The following is an 18,702-nucleotide window of genomic DNA, read 5'->3' as shown; positions in this document are numbered from 1 at the left end:
GAGCGTGGGTGCGTGCGCGAGCCCGTGCGCCCGTGCGTGTGAGCAAGGCTCTGTGGGCAGCCCCCAGAGTCAGCCCTGTTGCAGGTCAGGTCCTTCCCGGCTGTTCCTGCGAGACCCCTTGCCCTTGCTGAGTGGACCCCGTGTTGTCCCCCCGCCCGTCACACACAGGTCCCCTCCTGGGTCCCCAGCCCAGGAGGCAGGGTTGGGGAGGACTTCAGGGGCCTGGGCCGAGTCCCCGTGTGTTGTGCGCTGTCCGGGGAGTAAGCCGCGTCCCCCTCTCCCCTGCAGGTTACCACTACAATGACCTCGTGTCTCCCCAGTACCTGAGCCTCATCGCCAACCTGTCGGGCTGCACGGCGCACCGGCGCGTGAACAACTGCTCGGACATGTGTTTCCACCAGAAGTACCGCACTCACGACGGCACGTGCAACAACCTGCAGCGCCCCATGTGGGGGGCCTCGCTGACCGCCTTCGAGCGCCTGCTGAAAGCCGTGTACGAGAACGGCTTCAACACGCCCCGGGGCATCAACCCCGGCCGGCTGTACCACGGGCACGCGCTCCCCATGCCCCGGCTGGTGTCCACCTCCCTCATCGGGACGGAGACCATCACGCCCGACGCGCAGTTCACCCACATGCTCATGCAGTGGGGCCAGTTCCTGGACCACGACCTGGACTCCACGGTGGTGGCCCTCAGCCAGGCCCGCTTCTCCGACGGCCAGCACTGCAGCTCCGTGTGCAGCAGTGACCCCCCGTGCTTCTCGGTGGCCATGCCCCCCAACGACCCGCGTGTCCGCAGCGGGGCACGCTGCATGTTCTTCGTGCGCTCCAGCCCCGTGTGCGGCAGCGGCATGACGTCCCTCCTCATGAACTCCGTGTACCCGCGGGAGCAGATCAACCAGCTCACCTCCTACATCGACGCCTCCAACGTGTACGGGAGCACGGAACACGAGGCGCGCGCCATCCGGGACCTGGCCAGCCACCGGGGGCTTCTGCGGCAGGGCATCGTGCAGCGGTCGGGGAAGCCGCTGCTGCCGTTCGCCGCCGGGCCGCCCACGGAGTGCATGCGGGACGAGAACGAGAGCCCCATCCCCTGTTTCCTGGCCGGGGACCACCGCGCCAACGAGCAGCTGGGCCTGACGAGCATGCACACGCTCTGGTTCCGCGAGCACAACCGCGTGGCCGCGGAGCTGCTCGGCCTGAACCCGCACTGGGACGGCGACACCATCTACCACGAGGCGAGGAAGATCGTGGGCGCACAGATGCAGCACATCACCTACCAGCACTGGCTGCCCAAGGTGCTGGGCGAGGTGGGCATGAAGGTGCTGGGCGAGTACCGCGGCTACGACCCGGGCGTCAACGCGGGCATCGTGAACGCCTTCGCCACGGCCGCCTTCCGCTTTGGCCACACGCTGATCAACCCCGTGCTGCACCGGCTGGACGAGAACTTCGAGCCCATCGTGCAGGGACATGTCCCCCTGCACAAAGCCTTCTTCTCTCCCTTCCGCATCGTGAGCGAGGGCGGCATCGACCCGCTGCTCAGGGGCCTGTTCGGTGTGGCGGGGAAGATGCGCGTGCCCTCGCAGCTGCTGAACACAGAGCTCACGGAGCGGCTCTTCTCCATGGCCCACACGGTGGCCCTGGACCTAGCCGCCATCAACATCCAGCGCGGCCGGGACCACGGCATCCCGCCCTACCACGAGTACCGGGTCTACTGCAACCTGTCGTCCGCCCACACCTTCGAGGACCTGAAAAACGAGATCAAGAACCCCGAGATCCGGGAGAAGCTGAGACGGTGAGTTGAAGGAAACCGTTTGGCGTCCTCCGTTTGTAAAGGTCAGGCGTGCCGAGAACGGTGGCCCCAAGTGTGCGTGGCGGCTGCTCTTTGTATTTCCGTGTGTGTTTGTGCAGCTGCGTGGTCAGAGGAGAGGAGCCCCGGAGGGCGGACCTGCAGAGCGCCCCCTTAGGAGGCCGTGCTGGGGCAGGAGGCCGTGGCCATAGCCACGCGGGCGTCCAGTGTGCCTGTCCGGCGGGAGGGCCCAGCTGGGATATGTTGGGCTCCGTGGGGAGGGCACCAGGGCTCGCCCAACACAGCGGGGCCGGAGTTGCCGACCTCTGGGAGCCTGGGAACCACCTCAGGCGATCGTGCGGGCTTCCGCTGAGCAGGTGCCGGGGGCCGCGGGGGTGGGACCGCGAGGCTGTGCCGGGCCCGTGGAGACCACAGGAGCAGAGAGGAGAGAGGCCTCGATCCAGGAGGATGGGGGCAGCCGTCTACACCAGCCCTTCCGTGGCCTCCGTGGTCGACCTGCTGTTCTCTGCAAGCTCAGCCCCGGCCTTTCTCTGCGGTCAGCGCTGCCCTTGGCGTGCTGACCGTTACCACGTTCATCATACCAGTCTCTTTAATGGAATCAGCCGCTCAGTAGTTCCTCTGTCATGATCCCTCACCATCCCGGGACTTGTGAATTCAGTCCGCAGGTCACTGGGTATTTCGGTTGTATTCATTTGCATTTGGAAAGAATTGTTTTAAGAGGGAAATCTTCTGAGGACTCACTGTTGTTCCGGGGACTCTCCAGTTCACTGTGGAGTAAGTTACGTATTCTTGCTTTACTCCCTCAACACTGGATGGAAGGGTTCTCTAGTCAGCCTCCGAAGTGTCCTCTACAGAAAGGTGACCCTTTCGGCGTGATGTAAGTTGTGCAGAAGAGCGCGTGCAAGCTCCGCGTGTCCCTGCGCTCGTGCAAACACGGCCCCGGGCTACCGGCCTGTGCAGCTCGCCCGGTACCGGCCCGTCTCTGTCACCGTGTGGCTTGATGACGATTTACCTGAACGCTCTGTGTTTCCCCTGTGCTTAAATCACCTCCTCTGCTCTCGTCCGCATGACACAGATAACCATCCCCGTATTTGTCTCCCGGGCCAGACTCACGTCCAACAGTCCGGAGGGGCTAGTGCTCCCGGATAACGTTGTCGGCGGGTGGAGGGACGTACCCGTGTGTGCTGCAGACCCTGTGAAAGACATTCCACCTCATTCACCAAACACCCAGTCGCTCACTCGCTTTCCTCTTGGTCAGCCGGCCAAGCGGGGAAAGGGGACCTGCAGTCGGAGGCCAGGAGGTCTGGAAACTTCAGGAACTTCCTTAGGGCCCGAGGGAGGGAGGGGCAGGGCCTGGCCGGAGTGGGGCGCTCCCCTGCAGGCTGAGTCCCCCGTCCCCTGTCAAAGCATCAGCAGCGGGGTCGTGAGAGGTGTGCTGGTGGAGGGGGGGCTCCAGGTTCCCGCACCGGCTCCCAGGTGGCTCCCGGGGAACCACGCCACGCAGCTGTTCTTTCCATGCACGGGCCTGCCGGGGGCCTGGAGTCCGAGGGGGCGCCCAGCCTCCCTTCCCGAAGGACCAGCGCTGCCACCGTTGCGCCCGCTGTGTCCTGTGCGGGCCGTGAGGCGCGGGGCCCCTCAGCCGGGCGCGCTGAGAAAACCCCCCGGGCTTGGAGTCCCAGTTGAAGGCAAGCTGCCGCGGGCGTCTGGGAGGGCTGCTTGGGGGTCTTCGGCAGCGTGCTGTCCTCTCCTCTCCCGCGTTGGCGTTCCTGTGGAATCGCAAGAATTCGATGAACGCGTTTGTTCCGGAGCATTTAAACCTTGCTATCTTAGGCGCGTGTACGAGTTCCACTAACAAATAGCTTCTCTGCAGCACATGTGTTTTCAATAAATACTCGAATCCCAGCATTAGTTATTCTTTTAAAAGTCTGCCTTTAGTTATGTGAAGTTTGTTCATTTGTATTTATGAAAAGAAACTCAAAAGACGTATACGTTGTACTCTCAAGTGTGACCATTTCTGAATAGAAAAGCTGTGAGTTTAATTTTCTTCCTATATTAACTTGGTTTTTCTAAACTTATAATAAATGTGTGCGTGTGTGTTTTATACACGTATATATAAACAGTACAGAAAGCTTTTCAAATATAATGTATAAGAAGAATGAAACTGGACCATTTCCTTACACCACACACAAAAATAGACTCAAAATGGATAAAAGCCCTAAATGTGAGACAGGAATCTGTCCAGATCCTAAAGGAGAACACAGGCAGCAACCTCTTCGACCTCGGCCACAGCAACTTCTTCCTAGAAACATTGCCAAAGGAAGGGAAGCAAGGGCAAAAATGAACTATTGGGACTTCATCAAGATAAAAAGGTTTTGCACATATTTGCAAATGACATATCAGATCAAGGGCTAGTATCCAAAATCTATAAAGAACTTCTTAAACTCAACACCCAAAAAACAAATGATCCAATCAAGAAATGGGCAGAAGACATGAACAAACATTTCTGCAAAGAAGACATCCAGATGGCCAACAGACTCATGAAAAAGTGCTCAATGTCACTCGGCATCAGGGAAATCCAAATCAAAACCTCAATGAGATACCACCTCACACCAGTCAGAATGGCTAAAATTAACAAGTCAGGAAACGACAGATGTTGGCGGGGATGCGGAGAAAGGGGAACCCTCCTACACTGTTGGTGGGAATGCAAGCTGGTGCAGCCACTCTGGAAAACAGTATGGAGGTTCCTCAAAAAGTTGAAAATAGAGCTGCCATACAATCCAGCAATTGCACTCCTGGGTATTTACCCCAAAGATACAAATGTAGGGATCCGAAGGGTTATGTGCACCCCGATGTTTATAGCAGCAATGTCCACAATAGCCAAACTGTGGAAAGAGCCAAGATGTCCATCGACAGATGAATGGATAAAGAAGATGTGGTATATATATACAATGGAATATTATGCAGCCATCAAAAGGAATGAGATCTTGCCATTTGTAACGACGTGGATGGAACTAGAGGGTGTTATGCTGAGCACAATAAGTCAATCACAGAAAGACAAGTATCATATGATCTCACTGATATGAGGAATTTGAGAAACAAGACAGAGGACCATAGGGGAAAGGAGGAAAAAATGAAACAAGATGAAACCAGAGAGGGAGACAAACCGTAAGAGACTCTTAATCTCAGGAAACAAACTGAGGGTTGCTGGAGTGGAGGGGGGTGGGAGGGATGGGGTGACTGGGTGATAGACATTGGGGAGGGTATGTGTTCTGGTAAGCGCTGTGAATTGTGTAAGACTGATGAATCACAGACCTGTAGCCCTGAAACAAATAATATATGTTAATAAAATGTAATGTATAGATGCTTAAACAAAAGTGAGTTTTCTTTGCTGACAGGAGGTCTGAAAGGTGCTAAATAATAATAAAAAATGAGGGCTTTTTTCATATTTGTTTTATCTACTACCTACCACTTTCTTAGGCAAATTTAAGGTTTCACTTGTTTGTTTTGCAGGTTGTATGGGTCTCCACTCAACATCGACTTATTCCCTGCCCTCATGGTGGAAGACTTGGTCCCCGGCAGCCGACTGGGGCCCACCCTGATGTGCCTGCTGAGCACGCAGTTCAAGCGCTTGAGAGATGGGGACAGGTAAACGCAGGTGCCACGGGGACAGGTGAATGCGGGTGCCACGGGGACAGGTGATGGCAGGAGCCACCTCTGCTCTTAAATGCACATTTCTGGGGACTCGGGGAGGTGAGGAGCGTTGGTGGAGGTCTGTGTCCAGGTGAAAAGTGAAGGAGTGTCTTTACCTCTCACTGTGTTTGTGATCAAGTCCCTGGTGTGGGGACTTCCCTCCCACCGCAGCCCGGGAATTACATGACCCTGTTCTCGGGTGCTTTTGTGTCCTTCCACTTAGGACACTTCTGTTTCTGGGAACAGACAATTCACAGGGTTCAGCCACTGTGGGAGTTTGGAGGAATTTGAACTTCTGGCAAGACTGCAAAGTTTCAGGTTTACTGTGCTGTCATCAGTGTAGTTTAACATAGGGAAGGCCCCCCGTGCGTCCGCCGGGGCTGTGCGCCACGCCGTGGTTTCTAACAGCGGCCTCTGCTGGCGCCTCAGGGCCGCTGACCCTCTGCCGATTTTAGTCCAGGCTTTTTGTTTTGTTTCTTGAGTCGGAAGCTGAGCTGTGTCCGAGTCCCTCCGTGAGTGAAGCCCAGGTGACACGGGTGCTGTCCGTCCTGTCGGCACCACTGGTTGGGGATGTTTGGATTCACCTTCCTGTGTCTGCTCTTCTCTCGTCCTGGGGAAGCACAGGTTATGGTATGAAAACCCGGGGGTGTTCTCCCCGGCGCAGCTGACCCAGATCAAGCAGACGTCCCTGGCCAGGATCCTGTGTGACAACGCGGACAACATCACACGTGTGCAGAGGGACGTGTTCCGCGTGGCGGAGTTCCCCCACGGGTACGGCAGCTGTGACGAAGTCCCCAGGGTGGACCTGCGCGTGTGGCAGGACTGCTGTGAAGGTGCGTCGTCCCGGGGGCCCTGCCGCGCGAGCCGGGGTGCGTCGTCCCGGCTCCGGGGGTGGCCACGCGGGGATGCAGCGGAGCCTGGGCTGTGATGGTGAGGAGCTGGTCCTTACACGGTGCTGTTGGCTGAGAGAACGCAGTGCCGAGTGCCGCACACAGGAGGCAGGAATAAGCGTCATCAGTCAGGCTTCTGCTTTTTCCTTAAAACCTAACCTGTGTCTAATACGAGCACTTACGTGTTGGATGAGTGTCGCGTGTTGGTACCCGCGGATGACACACGACGCAGACTACCCAGGAAGCGTAGCACGCACCGAACTCAGTACGCTGTGTGTTCCAAAGTCCTGTGATTGCACACGTCTCCGGAGCGTGCTGTCAAAGGTCTGGAGGTGGGCCTGCCATCCGTGTGGAGGCCTGGGGACGCGTGGAGGGCTGGAGGGTCCCCGCCGCCTGGGGCCACCGTCCTCACCCCGAGGCTCCCTTGAATTCACAAATCTTGCTGTGGCTCACGTGATTTTCATTTCCTATTTTGAACGTAATTTTGGGTTTATTCAAACTGCAATCAGAGCCCCGGGGAGGATGATGCTGGGCGTGTTTCGAGCCGCCCGTGTGACCCTGCTCTTCTGTGGCCAGGAGACTAGAGCTGTCCTTCTTCTGCCTCCTTTCCTGGAGGAAACGGTTCTGGTCGGGCTCTTGTGCTCCCTGGTAATTGCTTTTAATCGGCTGTCATGTCCGTGAGCATTGGAATCGGGGTTGGTCGGTTAGCGCTGTTCTTCCTCTGCGTGTGTCTGCGTGTGGTGGTTGTGCTGATCTGGTCCTGCGTCCGCCTCCGCCTGGCTGTCCTCTCTCCGTGAATGTGTGGGGCGTGTGCACGAGCAGGTGCTGAGCATGCGTGTGCACCCACGCCATGTGTGGTATTATAAGAGGATTCGCGTGAAGATTAGAGCTCAGTTTACTGCACACCACACATCCCAAAACATTTACATTCTCACTATTACATCTAAGGGAAACTTGTTTTGGGTTTTTTTTTTTTAAGCTTTTTTTTTAGAAATATCCTTGTTGGTTTGTCCAGCTCAACTTGCGTTTCCATGGGTGTGGCAGAGAGTGGTCCTCGCACCTTCAGGAAACTGCTCTTGGAAAGCCTCTGGGAAAGGCCGGTTCTTCTCGGATACAAAACTTCACGTCCTGATGGCGCCACCAGGCCCCCCTCGCTGCTTAGATGGGGGCTGAACTGGGTTTTCTGTTGTTTTCACTCTGAAAAGCCAGAGTCCCGAGAGAGAAGGAGACTCAGCCAGGTGTCATTGGGGCCCTCTCCCCTCTGTGCACCTGCTGAGGCCTTTCCGACTTCCCTTCCCCTGGACGCGTTTCCTCCAGGTCCTGAGCGGGCCAGGTTCAAGGATGCTTCGGAAGCTTTGTCTTCCATCATAGGTCAAAAGCCACGTCTAAAATATGGCAGAAAGAAAAAGAATTAAGGTTTGGCGGGACCAAATGTCGGTTGCCGTTTACCTTCCATTCCACTTAAAAAAAAAAGGCAGAGCAGCTCACTTGAGCTCACCGCAGAGTCCCGTGAGTGCTTTTGGAGACCCAAGCGGGAGGCTTGCGCACAGGAGAGCCCTGAGAAAGGACACCGGGTGCTCGGTTTCTTTTTCTTTTACCAAAGTTAGAAATTGCCCTTTTGTGGGGATTGATGGGGCACATGCATGCACGTGCACACAAATGCATACACACAGTTCTAAAATAATTGCATCAGTTTTAAAATACTACAGAGAATTCCTGTACTACGTCAGATTCATCAGTTCTCAAAGTTTTGTCCTGTGTTACCGTTCTCTCTCTCCCCATTTACGGGTGTCTGTGTACGAGCACACGTGTGCACGCATGTGTATATGCACGTGTGCATATGTGCATCCGTGTGTGCATGGATGTGTGTGTTTGTAAAGGAGTACACCCCATTTTTTCCTAAACTAGCCGAGGAAGGCGCAGACCGCTCTCCTCCTGAGGAAAGTGCGTGTATGGGCAAACCTGGGGAGGTGAGTGCGGACGCACGCTGCACTTCCCACGGGGGCATCGCATGCCGCGCCCCTTGGCCCCCGCTTTCCGCAGCACGTGCTGGGCCCGCTTCCTCTGGACCCGCTGTGGACTCTGCGGCCAGCTTTTCTCAGATTAGACCCAGGTGTGCCTCGGGCTCGGGCGTGCTGGCGCTCCGTGGGCAGGCTGCGTTCTCCGGGGCAGCCTCAGGAGGCGCGCGATCGGCTCCTCACTGGAGACCTGGACACGGGTTATCCGGATGGAACGTGGATTCGCATTTGCCCAACGGGGGCAGCTGTGAGAGTGGGCGTGTTTCTGGGTGTGGAAGGCACAGGCCGTTCGTCTTCGAAGTGAGCTCCTCCTGCAACCCCGAGGGGCAGGTGGGCTGTGAGCCGTGAACCCCGCCGGGGTGGTGAGCGCTTTGGTGTCGGGGGTCCTCCCACACCGCGTGACCGCAGGGCCTCCTGGGTCCGGCGCGTTTACACGGGGAGCCTGCCTCAGGGTTGGAATTCCGGGCGATGGGTCCAGGTTCGAGTGGGAAGCTGAATGCTGCTTAGCTGCTGGAGTAACTCGCAGAACACTGGGAGGAGTTGCCCGTGGACTCTGTGCTGTGCATGGACGTGGGCTTTAGGTCCCTGCCTTTGCTCTCCGGCGGCGGTCACGGGCCCGCCAGACTGGGAGAGACGAGGGGGAGCAGGGGGAGGAGACCAGCCTATTCCTCCTGTACTTTCTCTTCCCGGGGATTTCCGCCGTTGCTCTGCACACTCCAGCGTTTGGGAAGGGCCGGGTGTTGCCTTTGCCACGTTCCCGGCCAGTCATGTCCTGGGCAGATGGGGCACGGAGTGAAACGGGGTGTTTGTGGCATGGGATGGGCAGGAGGAGCAGGGCCTGGAGGGGGGACGAGGGAGCAGGGGTGTGTGGACGGTGTCCCCGGGTGCGTGGACGGTGCCCCCTGGGTGCGTGGACGGTGCCCCCGGGTGCGTGGACGGTGTCCCCCGGGTGCGTGCACGGTGTCCCCCGGGTGCGTGGACGGTGCTCCCGGGTGTGTGGACGGTGCTCCTGAGCGCACAGTGCCCAGGCCGCAGAGGAAGGTGATGCCCTGGCCTGAGTCCTCCCCAGGCGTGGCGGGAAGCCAGCTCGCGGTTGAGAGGACGGGGGCTGTGGCGCGAATGTGGAGGAGGAGGCTGTCCTGGCTGTTGGCAGGGAGTCCGGGTGGCTTTGGGGGCTCCCAGGCCAGGAGGATGTGGCCCGGCAGCCGTCTTGCCCGTGGAGGGAGGAGGCCCGCCACGAGGCCCCGGCTTGCACCATAGACGTGCTGTGAAGGCTCAGTGACGTTTCTCAGGATGTGCTTGCCGTCCCCTGAACTAGAGCCAACGTCTAACACCCGCATGCTCGTTTCAGACTGCAGGACCAGGGGACAGTTCAACGCGTTTTCGCACCACTTCCGAGGCAGGCGGTCTCTGGGGTTCAGCTACCAGGAGGACGAGCCCACCGGGGAAGCAGGCTCCGGGGGGACCCCCAGGTACAGCCGGCTCCGGGGCGGGGTGCGGGGTGCTGGCGGGGCGCCTGTGGCCACATGTGACATGCTGAGGTGTGTTGGCGGCTTCTCCCCGCCCCGTGCAGCATCGGGAAACACAGAAAGCATCCGGGCAATGCCACGGCCCCGTCCCGTGAGCGCCCTCAAGTACCGGGGACGAATGACTTCAAGGACTTTGTTCTGGAGATGCAAAAGACCATCACAGACCTCAGAGAACAGGTAACTGTCCCTGCACATCCCGTCCCGATTCGCAGGCGGCGTTCTTGCTCCCAAGACCCTGCAGGTGTGAAATCTGCACCAGCTCCCCGATCCGGAGCCTCCTGTCTGGCTCTTCTCTTGTGGCCTGTCCCCGGCCCGGCCACATGGGGCTGCCCTCCGGTTTCCCGGTGGCTGGGGAGCTCTCCCTGTGGGCTGCCCTCGGGTGCCACTGGGGAGGGCGTGGGGTCCCTGGAGCAGCCACAGAGATCATAGGTCGGAGGGGGCCATGAAGGAGAATTCAGACCTCAGGTCCTATTCCAAAGCCACTTCTTTAGGAATGTCGGTCTAATCCTTGTCCCCAGGGAGGGGTCAGCAGGCATTTTGTGGTCAGGTCCCCCTGGATGTGGGGAAGGGCACCCACCAAGGGTCTCCACACTGGGCTCTTCTCCGAGGACTTGTAGGTTTTGCAGAAAATGACTGATCTGCCTTCCCCCACCCGGGAGCTTCCTGCTGTCCTCTTCTCTGCGTCCGGTCCTCAGTGAGCTCCGTGTGTACACGAGTGGAGACTGAGGTCCCAGGGTAAAAGTCAGTGTGCAGATCGGACGGTCCTATTGGCAGAAATGTCTGATGCTGTGGAAACCTCTCGAGATGGGCCTGTGAGTGGTGCTCTGGTAGCAGGACCCCATTGCTACGTGTGGGGTCCTCAGTCCTCGGGCGTGGAGGACATGGTGTCATCTCTCCCAGCCACGTGCACGTGCTCTCACGGCTGGATGTGCAGCTTAGCGTGAGCTGCGATCTCACCTGACAGCCTCCAGGTGTGTGACAGAGACTGGAGACAGGGTGGGGGGGACGCCTGGCACCGGTCAGAGGGCAGGGCTTGTGGCATCAGGAGAGAAGCCCCTCGACCGTCGCCCACAGCCAGAGAGACACAGCCAGGCAGTGACAGGCACAGGGCATCCCGGGGGCTCAGCCAGGGGCTGGTGGGTGCTGAGTCCTAGAGATGGTCACTCCGGGCAGGCAGGCTGGACCAGTGACCACGGAGAGTGCAGAGGGGAGAGGTGGCACCATGCAGATGGGTCAGTGCGAGCAGAATCAGGAGGGCATACACAGCTGGCTGCCCCAAGCCCACCAGCCCCCCCGCGCCCCCCCGGCGCCCACCAGCACCTTGACCCCGTCCGTGGCTTCTTCCAGCCGCAGGACAGAATAACCCCGGTGTGCGTCCCCTTCCCTCTGCGCACCCCCACATTTCAGGGCAGGGGTGCTCGATGGGCAGGGCGCCAGGTCTTGGGAAATGCAGGTGGAGACGGGTGGGAAGTTCGCGGGCGTCTCTCTTACTCTGCACGGCCAGGCCTGGTTCGCGCAGAGCTGCTTCTACCCCAGTCGTCTCCCAGGCGCTGGGCAAGGTTTGTCCTTGCTTCTTCCGGCTTTATGCCACGATTCGGTCAGCGATCACCGAGGAGAGCCCCCCAGCGTCCCCAGCAGCCCCTCCCGGCCTGTGCTGCTGCTCCCGCGGCCTCAAGGACCCTCCTTGCCTTCAGGACTTGGAAGACAGCTTTGAGGTCTGGGAACGTCAAGATCATGATGCTAGCAAGGGCCTGAGTGCAGGGGGCGGCCTCCCTTCAGAGCCGCACCTGACCTGCCCACCTGGGCGCCTGTGCCCTGCGCTGGCAAAGCTCAGGTCGCCCGGCTGCCGGCCGCGCAGATGCAGAGTGTGCGAGGCCAGGTGACTTGACCACGAAGACCGCGTGGTCCTGTGCAGCTTGGAGGCTGTGCGGTGAACGGCACGCCGTCACACGGAGTAGATGGAGGACGTTTAACGGCCAGGAGCGCGCGGGAGGTCTGCATGTCGAATCCGTTCTTGGTGCTCCGTCCTTTATCAGAGCGGACGCCCCCGCTGCTGACGCGTCCTTAGGCGGTCGCACCTGGTCGTGTCCGTTCTCCTCTGTGGGGTCAGGAGATTCAGTGCCTGTGACGGAAACCCCGCTCGAGGACCGATAGATGAGCTGGGACTTTTGCGGGGCTGCTGGACCCTCCACGGTGCAGAGACAAGCACGTCTGGCCACCGTCCGCGTCGGCCCCCAGCAGCAGGGACGGAGGAGGGGTGCCGCCCGCGGCTGGGGCTGGTGGCCGGTCACGGCTGTCCGCGTCCAGGAGTCTACCTGCAGGATGCTCTTGTCTGGGTGGTTCCCGCTCGCACGGTCGCGTGGGAGCCTCTCGTCTGATCTCCCTCGGGCTTCTGTTCTTTCCCTGGAGCTGCCGTAGGCTGCAGTCTGCCCCGTGACACAGGGCTGTCGCCGAGGTCTCGGAACCCCAAGTGTCCCTGCTGAGCCGGAGGCGTCCTCCTCCCAGGCGGAGGTGCGGGTGCGCTTCCAGAGCTGAGACCTTCCCTGCAGTGAGCAGTGCACGTCTTTGCTTTGCTGCAGATAAAGAGACTGGAGTCCCGGCTCAGCAGGGCGGCCTGCACGGATGCGGACGGGCAGCCTCACGCCAACGGCGCCAAGTGGAAGCGAGACGCATGCTCCGTCTGCGAGTGCCGCGTGAGTGTGGGGCTCGCCGTGGGAACCGGGGGACCAGCCGCACTCCGAGGCGGGTGCCCCCACTCGGCGGAAGTCAGGGGCTCTTTGCCCACAGCTCTGTTCAGGGTGGGTCTGCACACCACGGCCCCAGGCAGCCTCGGTGTTTGCACCAGCTGGGACGGTGGGCCTGCCAGGTGGTTCTCGGTCTCCAGAGAAAGTGGACGGAGGTGCTGTGGGGACCTCGGTGGCCCCCGTGTCCAGGCCGGAGCTTCAGGAAGGGGATGTGTTTTCTGGCCCGGGGATGGGAAGGGAGCTCCAGGGTCCCTGGTGGTTGTCCTGTTTGGGAATGACAGCAGAGTGGGGACAGCACGGTCCCCTGCAGCCTCTCCCTACTTTGTCCTCCTCCTGGTAGACATCCCGGACGTGATCCTGGGGTCCCGGGTGTGGGGCCGGGGGGCTGTGCTGAGCCTGGAGTCCTGGGCTGTCTTCAGGGTGGGTGGCCAGTCGGGTGGGGGCCGGAACTTTCTGGAAGAAGTGCAGGGTGTCTGCAGCTGTTAATCAGCAGGAGAATCAGCCCTTGATTACAAACCACCAAAGAGCTCAGACCGGCATGGGGTCGGAAGGGTAGCCAGGCAGGGGGTGATGCGCAGGCCGCATACCCCAGGAACTGACGGGTCCTGGCGCCTCTCTCCTCCAGGACGGGCAGGTCACCTGCTTCGTGGAGGCCTGCCAGCCTGCCGATTGCCCAGCACCCGTGAGAGCCCGTGGGGCCTGCTGCCCGGTCTGCCCGAGAGACGGCGCGGGGAAGAAGCCTTAGGCTGGGCGAGGCCTTCGGGGGCCCTCCATGTCCTCGAGACTGACGGCCGGCACAGGGCGTGCGGACGGGAGGGATCCCTCTGTCTCAGTGGAGGGCAGGTGCTTAGACCAGATCATTCACAGAGGAGAAACCACGGACACGCGTCCTAACTTCACGTTAGATTCTCAGGTTTTTATTTAATGTTTTTATTGAAATATTGGTGCTACTATTAAATTGCACAGTTAAGTCATTTAGGCTCCTAAATTCACTTCCCCGGATACCACCGTTTTCTTCTCGACCGAAAGTGAGTCCCGCTTGGTTCTGACACCTGGAGCTTGCAGACGAGCCCCCGCAGCCAGGGCGCGTCCCGGAGCCACCGGAAGGACGCACGCCACGGTGGAAAGGGAAGATCAGTGCGTGGCTGACGGACAGACTCGTAGGAGAACTGGGCTGACGGTCTGGGCGGAGGGCACCAGCATGTCGACCCCGAGCGACGGCCCTGCTGCTCGGGCACCCGCTCACCTGCGACTTCCAGCACCTCGCCCATGAGAGTAAGATGAAGCCACGTGCAGAAATGCAGAAACAGGTTGGTTTTCACTAGGCCTGTGTGACGCTGCCCGGCGTGGACCAACTGTGAAGCCCGTTCCTGCTGAAGGCGCGCGCCCGGGCTGGTGGCAGACGCTGAGCTCTGTTCCCGGCCGAGCGCCGAGGACTTCTCCCCACGGAGGGACTTCCTACCTTCAGGTCGTGTGAGTGCCTTAAAGAAACAAAATCGACCCCTTTACCTCATTTGTATTTTCAAATGCATGACATTTCTGCCCATGTTTCAGGTGTCAGGAATGGTAGAAAAATCACTTCCCCTATGCAAAAGTTGTCTTAGAATTCAGAGAAAAGCAACTATCATACCTCATGGTCTCTCTCTTCTTAATCGACCGGAAACCTCCTATTTTGTTCTGGATACGAAGTGATGTGTCCTGAGAAGCGTGTCCCTGAACATGCAAGCTCAGTTCGGCAAGCATGTGGTCGAGCGCCCACCGCGTGCGGGCGCTGAGCTGAGCGCAGACGCAGGGCCCCTGCCCTGCCGGGGAGGACCCCCGAGGACACAGGTGGTCTCAGTTTGTGCTGGCAAGTCCAGGGTGGGGCGCTGTGGGGTGGCCATGACCGCGGCGGCCGGAAGGCTGGTCTCCTGGTGGTCGGGCATGTGGTGAGCAGGGTCAGAGCCCGATCTGGCCTGGCGTGGGCATCCTTCTGGAAGCAGGAGACGCCAGGCTCTGTGACCAGGCTGCCATGCCCGCGGGGTGGGGTGAACACTCCAGTTGTGAGAGTGTCCACGGTAGCTTTAAACACGGCCAACTTGACTTCTTGTCCTCGGAACGTTGAATGGTAAACACAAGCTGGTGTCTCGGGCGTGGGACTTCTTTGGAGATACCAGGTCACATTTGATAACCAAATCTTAGAACCGATTTCTGTCAGCGAGAGAGTGGATAACCGTGTGCACAGCGTGATGGTTATGGAAGTTGCTCAGGTATAAGATGGCCGCGCACCCCACGTTCTGAGAGTCTGGAGAGGGGGCGGCCGTGTGGCTTCGCTACAGAGGGTTACAACGCATGGCTGGGACCGCGTTCTCTCGGCGGAAGGGGGGGTGTCTGCGACTCACGGTGAGGGTCTGTAACTGCAGCGGGAACGTCGCGGGGTCCCCGGTTTCATCTCACATGCAGTGTCCGAGCTGCAGGCAGGGCCCGGAGGGACCCGCGGCTGGGCGGGGCGTCGCGGCCACGCGAAGCGAGTGTACATATTTATTTAGTTTCTAACTGTTGCCAACAGCCAAGTGCCTTTCTGTGTTCATTGTAATCAGTTCATTACCAAAGAAACGTTTGCACTATGTAACGATGCCGTCAGTTCAAATAAATGGGCCACGTTTTCAGATGGAGAGTGGTGTTCTTCTTTCCGTCAAGCCCGTGGTCGGGGCGGCCGCTTGCTGGCCCCGCGGGGCCGACAGCAGGTAGGGAAGGAGGCAGCTCCTGGAGAGAGCCGGGGTCTCAGAGAGTGGGGTCCCAGGGGCCTGTGGGAGCTGCGCCTGCCTCCGGGCGCGTCGTGCTGTGGACAAGGACATGTCCTCCTCAGAGGGACTGTGTAGCTGCGGCAGGGAGGGGTCCAGGGATGGGAGGGTCCTCCAAGGGATCATGCCGCGGGGCCGCGGGGGACCCCTGTCCCTGCTCTGGGCTCTGGGTGCGGGTGGGAGAGAGGACGCTGCTTTAAGGAGAACTGGAAGGATTTGGGGCATCTTCACGGGGCCTGGGGGCAGTGACTACTGTTGACCGAATCCTCACCCAGAAGGACATTTGAAATGGTAGGGAAAATTAAATGAGTTTCTTAAATTGCCAAATTGCTTCAAAATTTGGGCAGCTTTCATGAGCATGCCGAGTTACGGGAGTGGCGGCCTCCGTTGTCTGCTTCTTTGATGGTGAGTTCTGTCAGTCTGGAGGGCACAGCAGCGACGGATGAGCTTCCGCTCACGGGGACGTGGGGAGCTCAAAGCCATCTTTTTTCAACGACTCCGGAATTCAGCCAGCTCTTCTTGGACACGTGTGGTGCTACGTAGTCTGTAGGACATCAAGAGGTGGTCCATTCCATTTAAGCTCACCTATTTCAAGGTTGCCATGAGCTGGAGCTTGGGGAGCATGTGTCCAGGGAGAGCGGTGACAAGACTGCGTGTCGGCCGAAGGTCGCTCGAAACTCTGGACCAGGTGCCGGTGGAGACCAGGCTCTGGACCCGCCTCGCCTTGCTGTCCCTTACAGGAGACAAACACCCGTGCCGTGTGCCGGCCTCACCTGGGATGGCAGCCCCTGGAAGGATGGGCGGTGGGTCTGGGGTGGGTGGGGGGGGAGGAGCTCTCCCGGGTCCTGCTCTGAGCAGGCACAGTGATGGGCGTCGCCGAGACCCCTTTCCCGGGAGGAGCGGGGGGAGTGGGGTCCACAGTCGAATCCGCTGGGCTAGAGGAGCCTCGAGCCGAAAGCCGTTGCACTGGACGCAGGAAGGGCTCAATGCATGTGGACCCCCTGCAGCTCCGCCGATGAGAGCCAGTTGGGCGCAGCCCCAGCCGGCGCTGTGCATGGAGGGGTGCAGGGAATGGGCGCCATTTACCTACTTTAAGTGAAACTGACCGTGTAAAACTGGCAAAAACTGTGAAGAAGGTATAGAAACATTTCACTGCCTTTTTAAAAGCACTTCGCACCTGCTTCCTGTGTGCAGAATTATGTATCAGATGACCTAAGTACTTGTGTTTTATTTGCCAAGTAATTCACCAAAAAGATTCTCACACATGTTCCTTGAACTTAACAAATGCATTTTAAATGCATTTCATATTTAGAGAAAAATGTATCTGCTGTTGGTTCGAAGTTTCAGGAAGTCATCTGATTTGCACATTTTGTTCTGGTTTTAGCACCTCCTGCCTTCCCGCAGCTGAGGCCCAGAGATGGGAGGTGGATCGGCAGGTCGGCGACATTGGGTGCTCGGGTGGGCGTAGGCTCATCCTGGGGTTGCAGCCGGGGGGACGTGGCCCCTGCGGCTGGGGACATTGTCCTGTGGGTGGAGAGCAGGTGGGGGAGTCTGGACGTGGTGCCAGCCCAGCCCTTGGTGCCGCCAGCAGAGGGCCTGAGCGGCGGCCCCATGGGCTTCCCAGTCCTTCCCGGTCCTCCTCCTCCAGGCTGCCCTCCAGGTGCTCTCCGACATCAGAGATAGTGACTGGCCTTCTGGCTCTTCAGCAGTTGAGCACACGTTTTATGCTTGATCTTCAAATCCTGTGTTCAAGGTCATTTGTATTCAGGGAGATAAACATCCTCCCGCCCCAAACCGCGTGGCGTTGGCAGTGGGGTAGCATGTTTGAATCTAGAAGGTTCCGGAAACTCCAGTGGTGCCTGTGTTCATGTTTGTGGGATCTGTTGAGAGTCACTCAGCTTCTACCTGCTATCTTGGCGTCCGGTTTCCTTGTGCAGAGACAGGCGTCCCCACCGGCCTCAGCTCCTGTCATAAATGTCTCTGCCTTTACGCAGTGATCGTAAAGTCACATTTTTTCCGTTACGATTCCTGACAGTTGGTCGAGGGCCGTTCTGCCGGGAAGCCACGTTTTCCAGGAATAGCTTCATCTGCTGGTTTGGTGGGATTGCGGAGGGAAGGAAACACCTCACGTCCCGAGTCTGCGGTGATGACTCAGGTTTGGGACGGTTCCTTGCGGTGCCTTTTCTCTCAGAGCTTTGGGCAACGGAAAGAACCAGAATCTGATTTCCATTATTCTTTGTCCTTTTCCAACATTGATCATCATGAGCTGCATGGAAAACATTACTCTCAAAGTGTTTACCAAAACCGATTCCCTCTCAGACGGTTCCTGAGCCTCGGCTATAAGCCCTGAATTACGGAGCCGCATGACGGCATTGTTAGATGCTTTTCAAGTTATCCACATCCTTCCAGCGTGCAAACAGATTTTCGTATTGTTTTGTCTTCCGTAAGCAAAACAAATCAGGACAGACACACGGAGCCTTTGCCAAATGGCTTGTGTGCTGCTGTTCTCCAAGGAGCTCCCTGGAGAACGTCAGTGTTTGTGCTCTTTAAAAAATGCTTGCCCCAGAAGTTAACTCAGAGAGCTTGTCGTCGTCGTGCTCTGCAGGGAGTGGGCTCAGCTCGAAGACCGTGTGTGCCGTGAGCGTGTGGACCGCCCGGAGTGGGCTCGGCGCCCTGAAATCCGGAAATGCTGGACCCCAGGGCCAGCCCCAGTTCTGGCCCTGCGGCCAGTACTCCCTTCATGTCATCAAACCCAGAGAAAGCGAACACCGACACTTCATTCAAGCCTGCATTCCGCGCTCTGCCCACGCGTTGACGGGACTGTGTTTTCTGAACGCGGCTTGCATGGGAAGGACGGAGTTCTGGAACTTCGGGAAACTGGGTGCGTGAAGTAGGACTTCTCATTTGTGTGGGCCAGCGGTGTTGACTGGACTTCCTTCCCCGCGTGCTTGTGCCCGCCTCGTAGCATGCCTCCCCCGCGAGCGCAGCGCACCGGCGTGCTCACGCCCAGGCAGGCACAGCGTGTGAGCTGAATCTTTTTTCCTGGCCACGGGAGCACAGCCTCCTTCCTGGGCAGTCCTGCTTGGAGACTGCTCCCCCGTGGTCCGTGATGTTTTCATACAAACCGGAAAGGGCATAAACGCTGGAGCTCCATCCTTGCTTCACTTGCTGCCACAAAGTGTTGCTGAGAAGCTCCCCCACTTGACCCGGAACATCTGGACACGGGAGACTGACTGGGGTA

At 58.8% G+C, this 18,702-nt stretch overlaps 1 protein-coding gene across 2 annotated transcripts in view; it reads left to right on the top strand.

Annotated features, from left to right (window-relative positions):
* PXDN (peroxidasin) overlaps positions 1-15,326 on the top strand; it is a 76,352-nt gene extending 61,026 nt beyond the window's left edge. For both annotated transcript variants that reach the window (XM_032430027.1, XM_032430028.1), the window contains exons 17-23: positions 289-1,792; positions 5,318-5,452; positions 6,122-6,330; positions 9,757-9,877; positions 9,979-10,111; positions 12,514-12,627; positions 13,304-15,326. In XM_032430027.1, the coding sequence (XP_032285918.1) occupies positions 289-1,792; positions 5,318-5,452; positions 6,122-6,330; positions 9,757-9,877; positions 9,979-10,111; positions 12,514-12,627; positions 13,304-13,423 (2,336 nt within the window). In that variant the 3' untranslated portion in view covers positions 13,424-15,326. The remainder of the gene's footprint in view (positions 1-288; positions 1,793-5,317; positions 5,453-6,121; positions 6,331-9,756; positions 9,878-9,978; positions 10,112-12,513; positions 12,628-13,303) is intronic.
* Positions 15,327-18,702: the final 3,376 nt, after the last annotated feature.

The sequence above is a fragment of the Phoca vitulina genome, unplaced genomic scaffold (genome assembly GCF_004348235.1).
Source record: "Phoca vitulina isolate PV1807 unplaced genomic scaffold, GSC_HSeal_1.0 scaffold42, whole genome shotgun sequence".
Taxonomy (NCBI): domain Eukaryota; kingdom Metazoa; phylum Chordata; class Mammalia; order Carnivora; family Phocidae; genus Phoca; species Phoca vitulina.
This window is presented reverse-complemented; position numbering and strand designations above follow the sequence as displayed.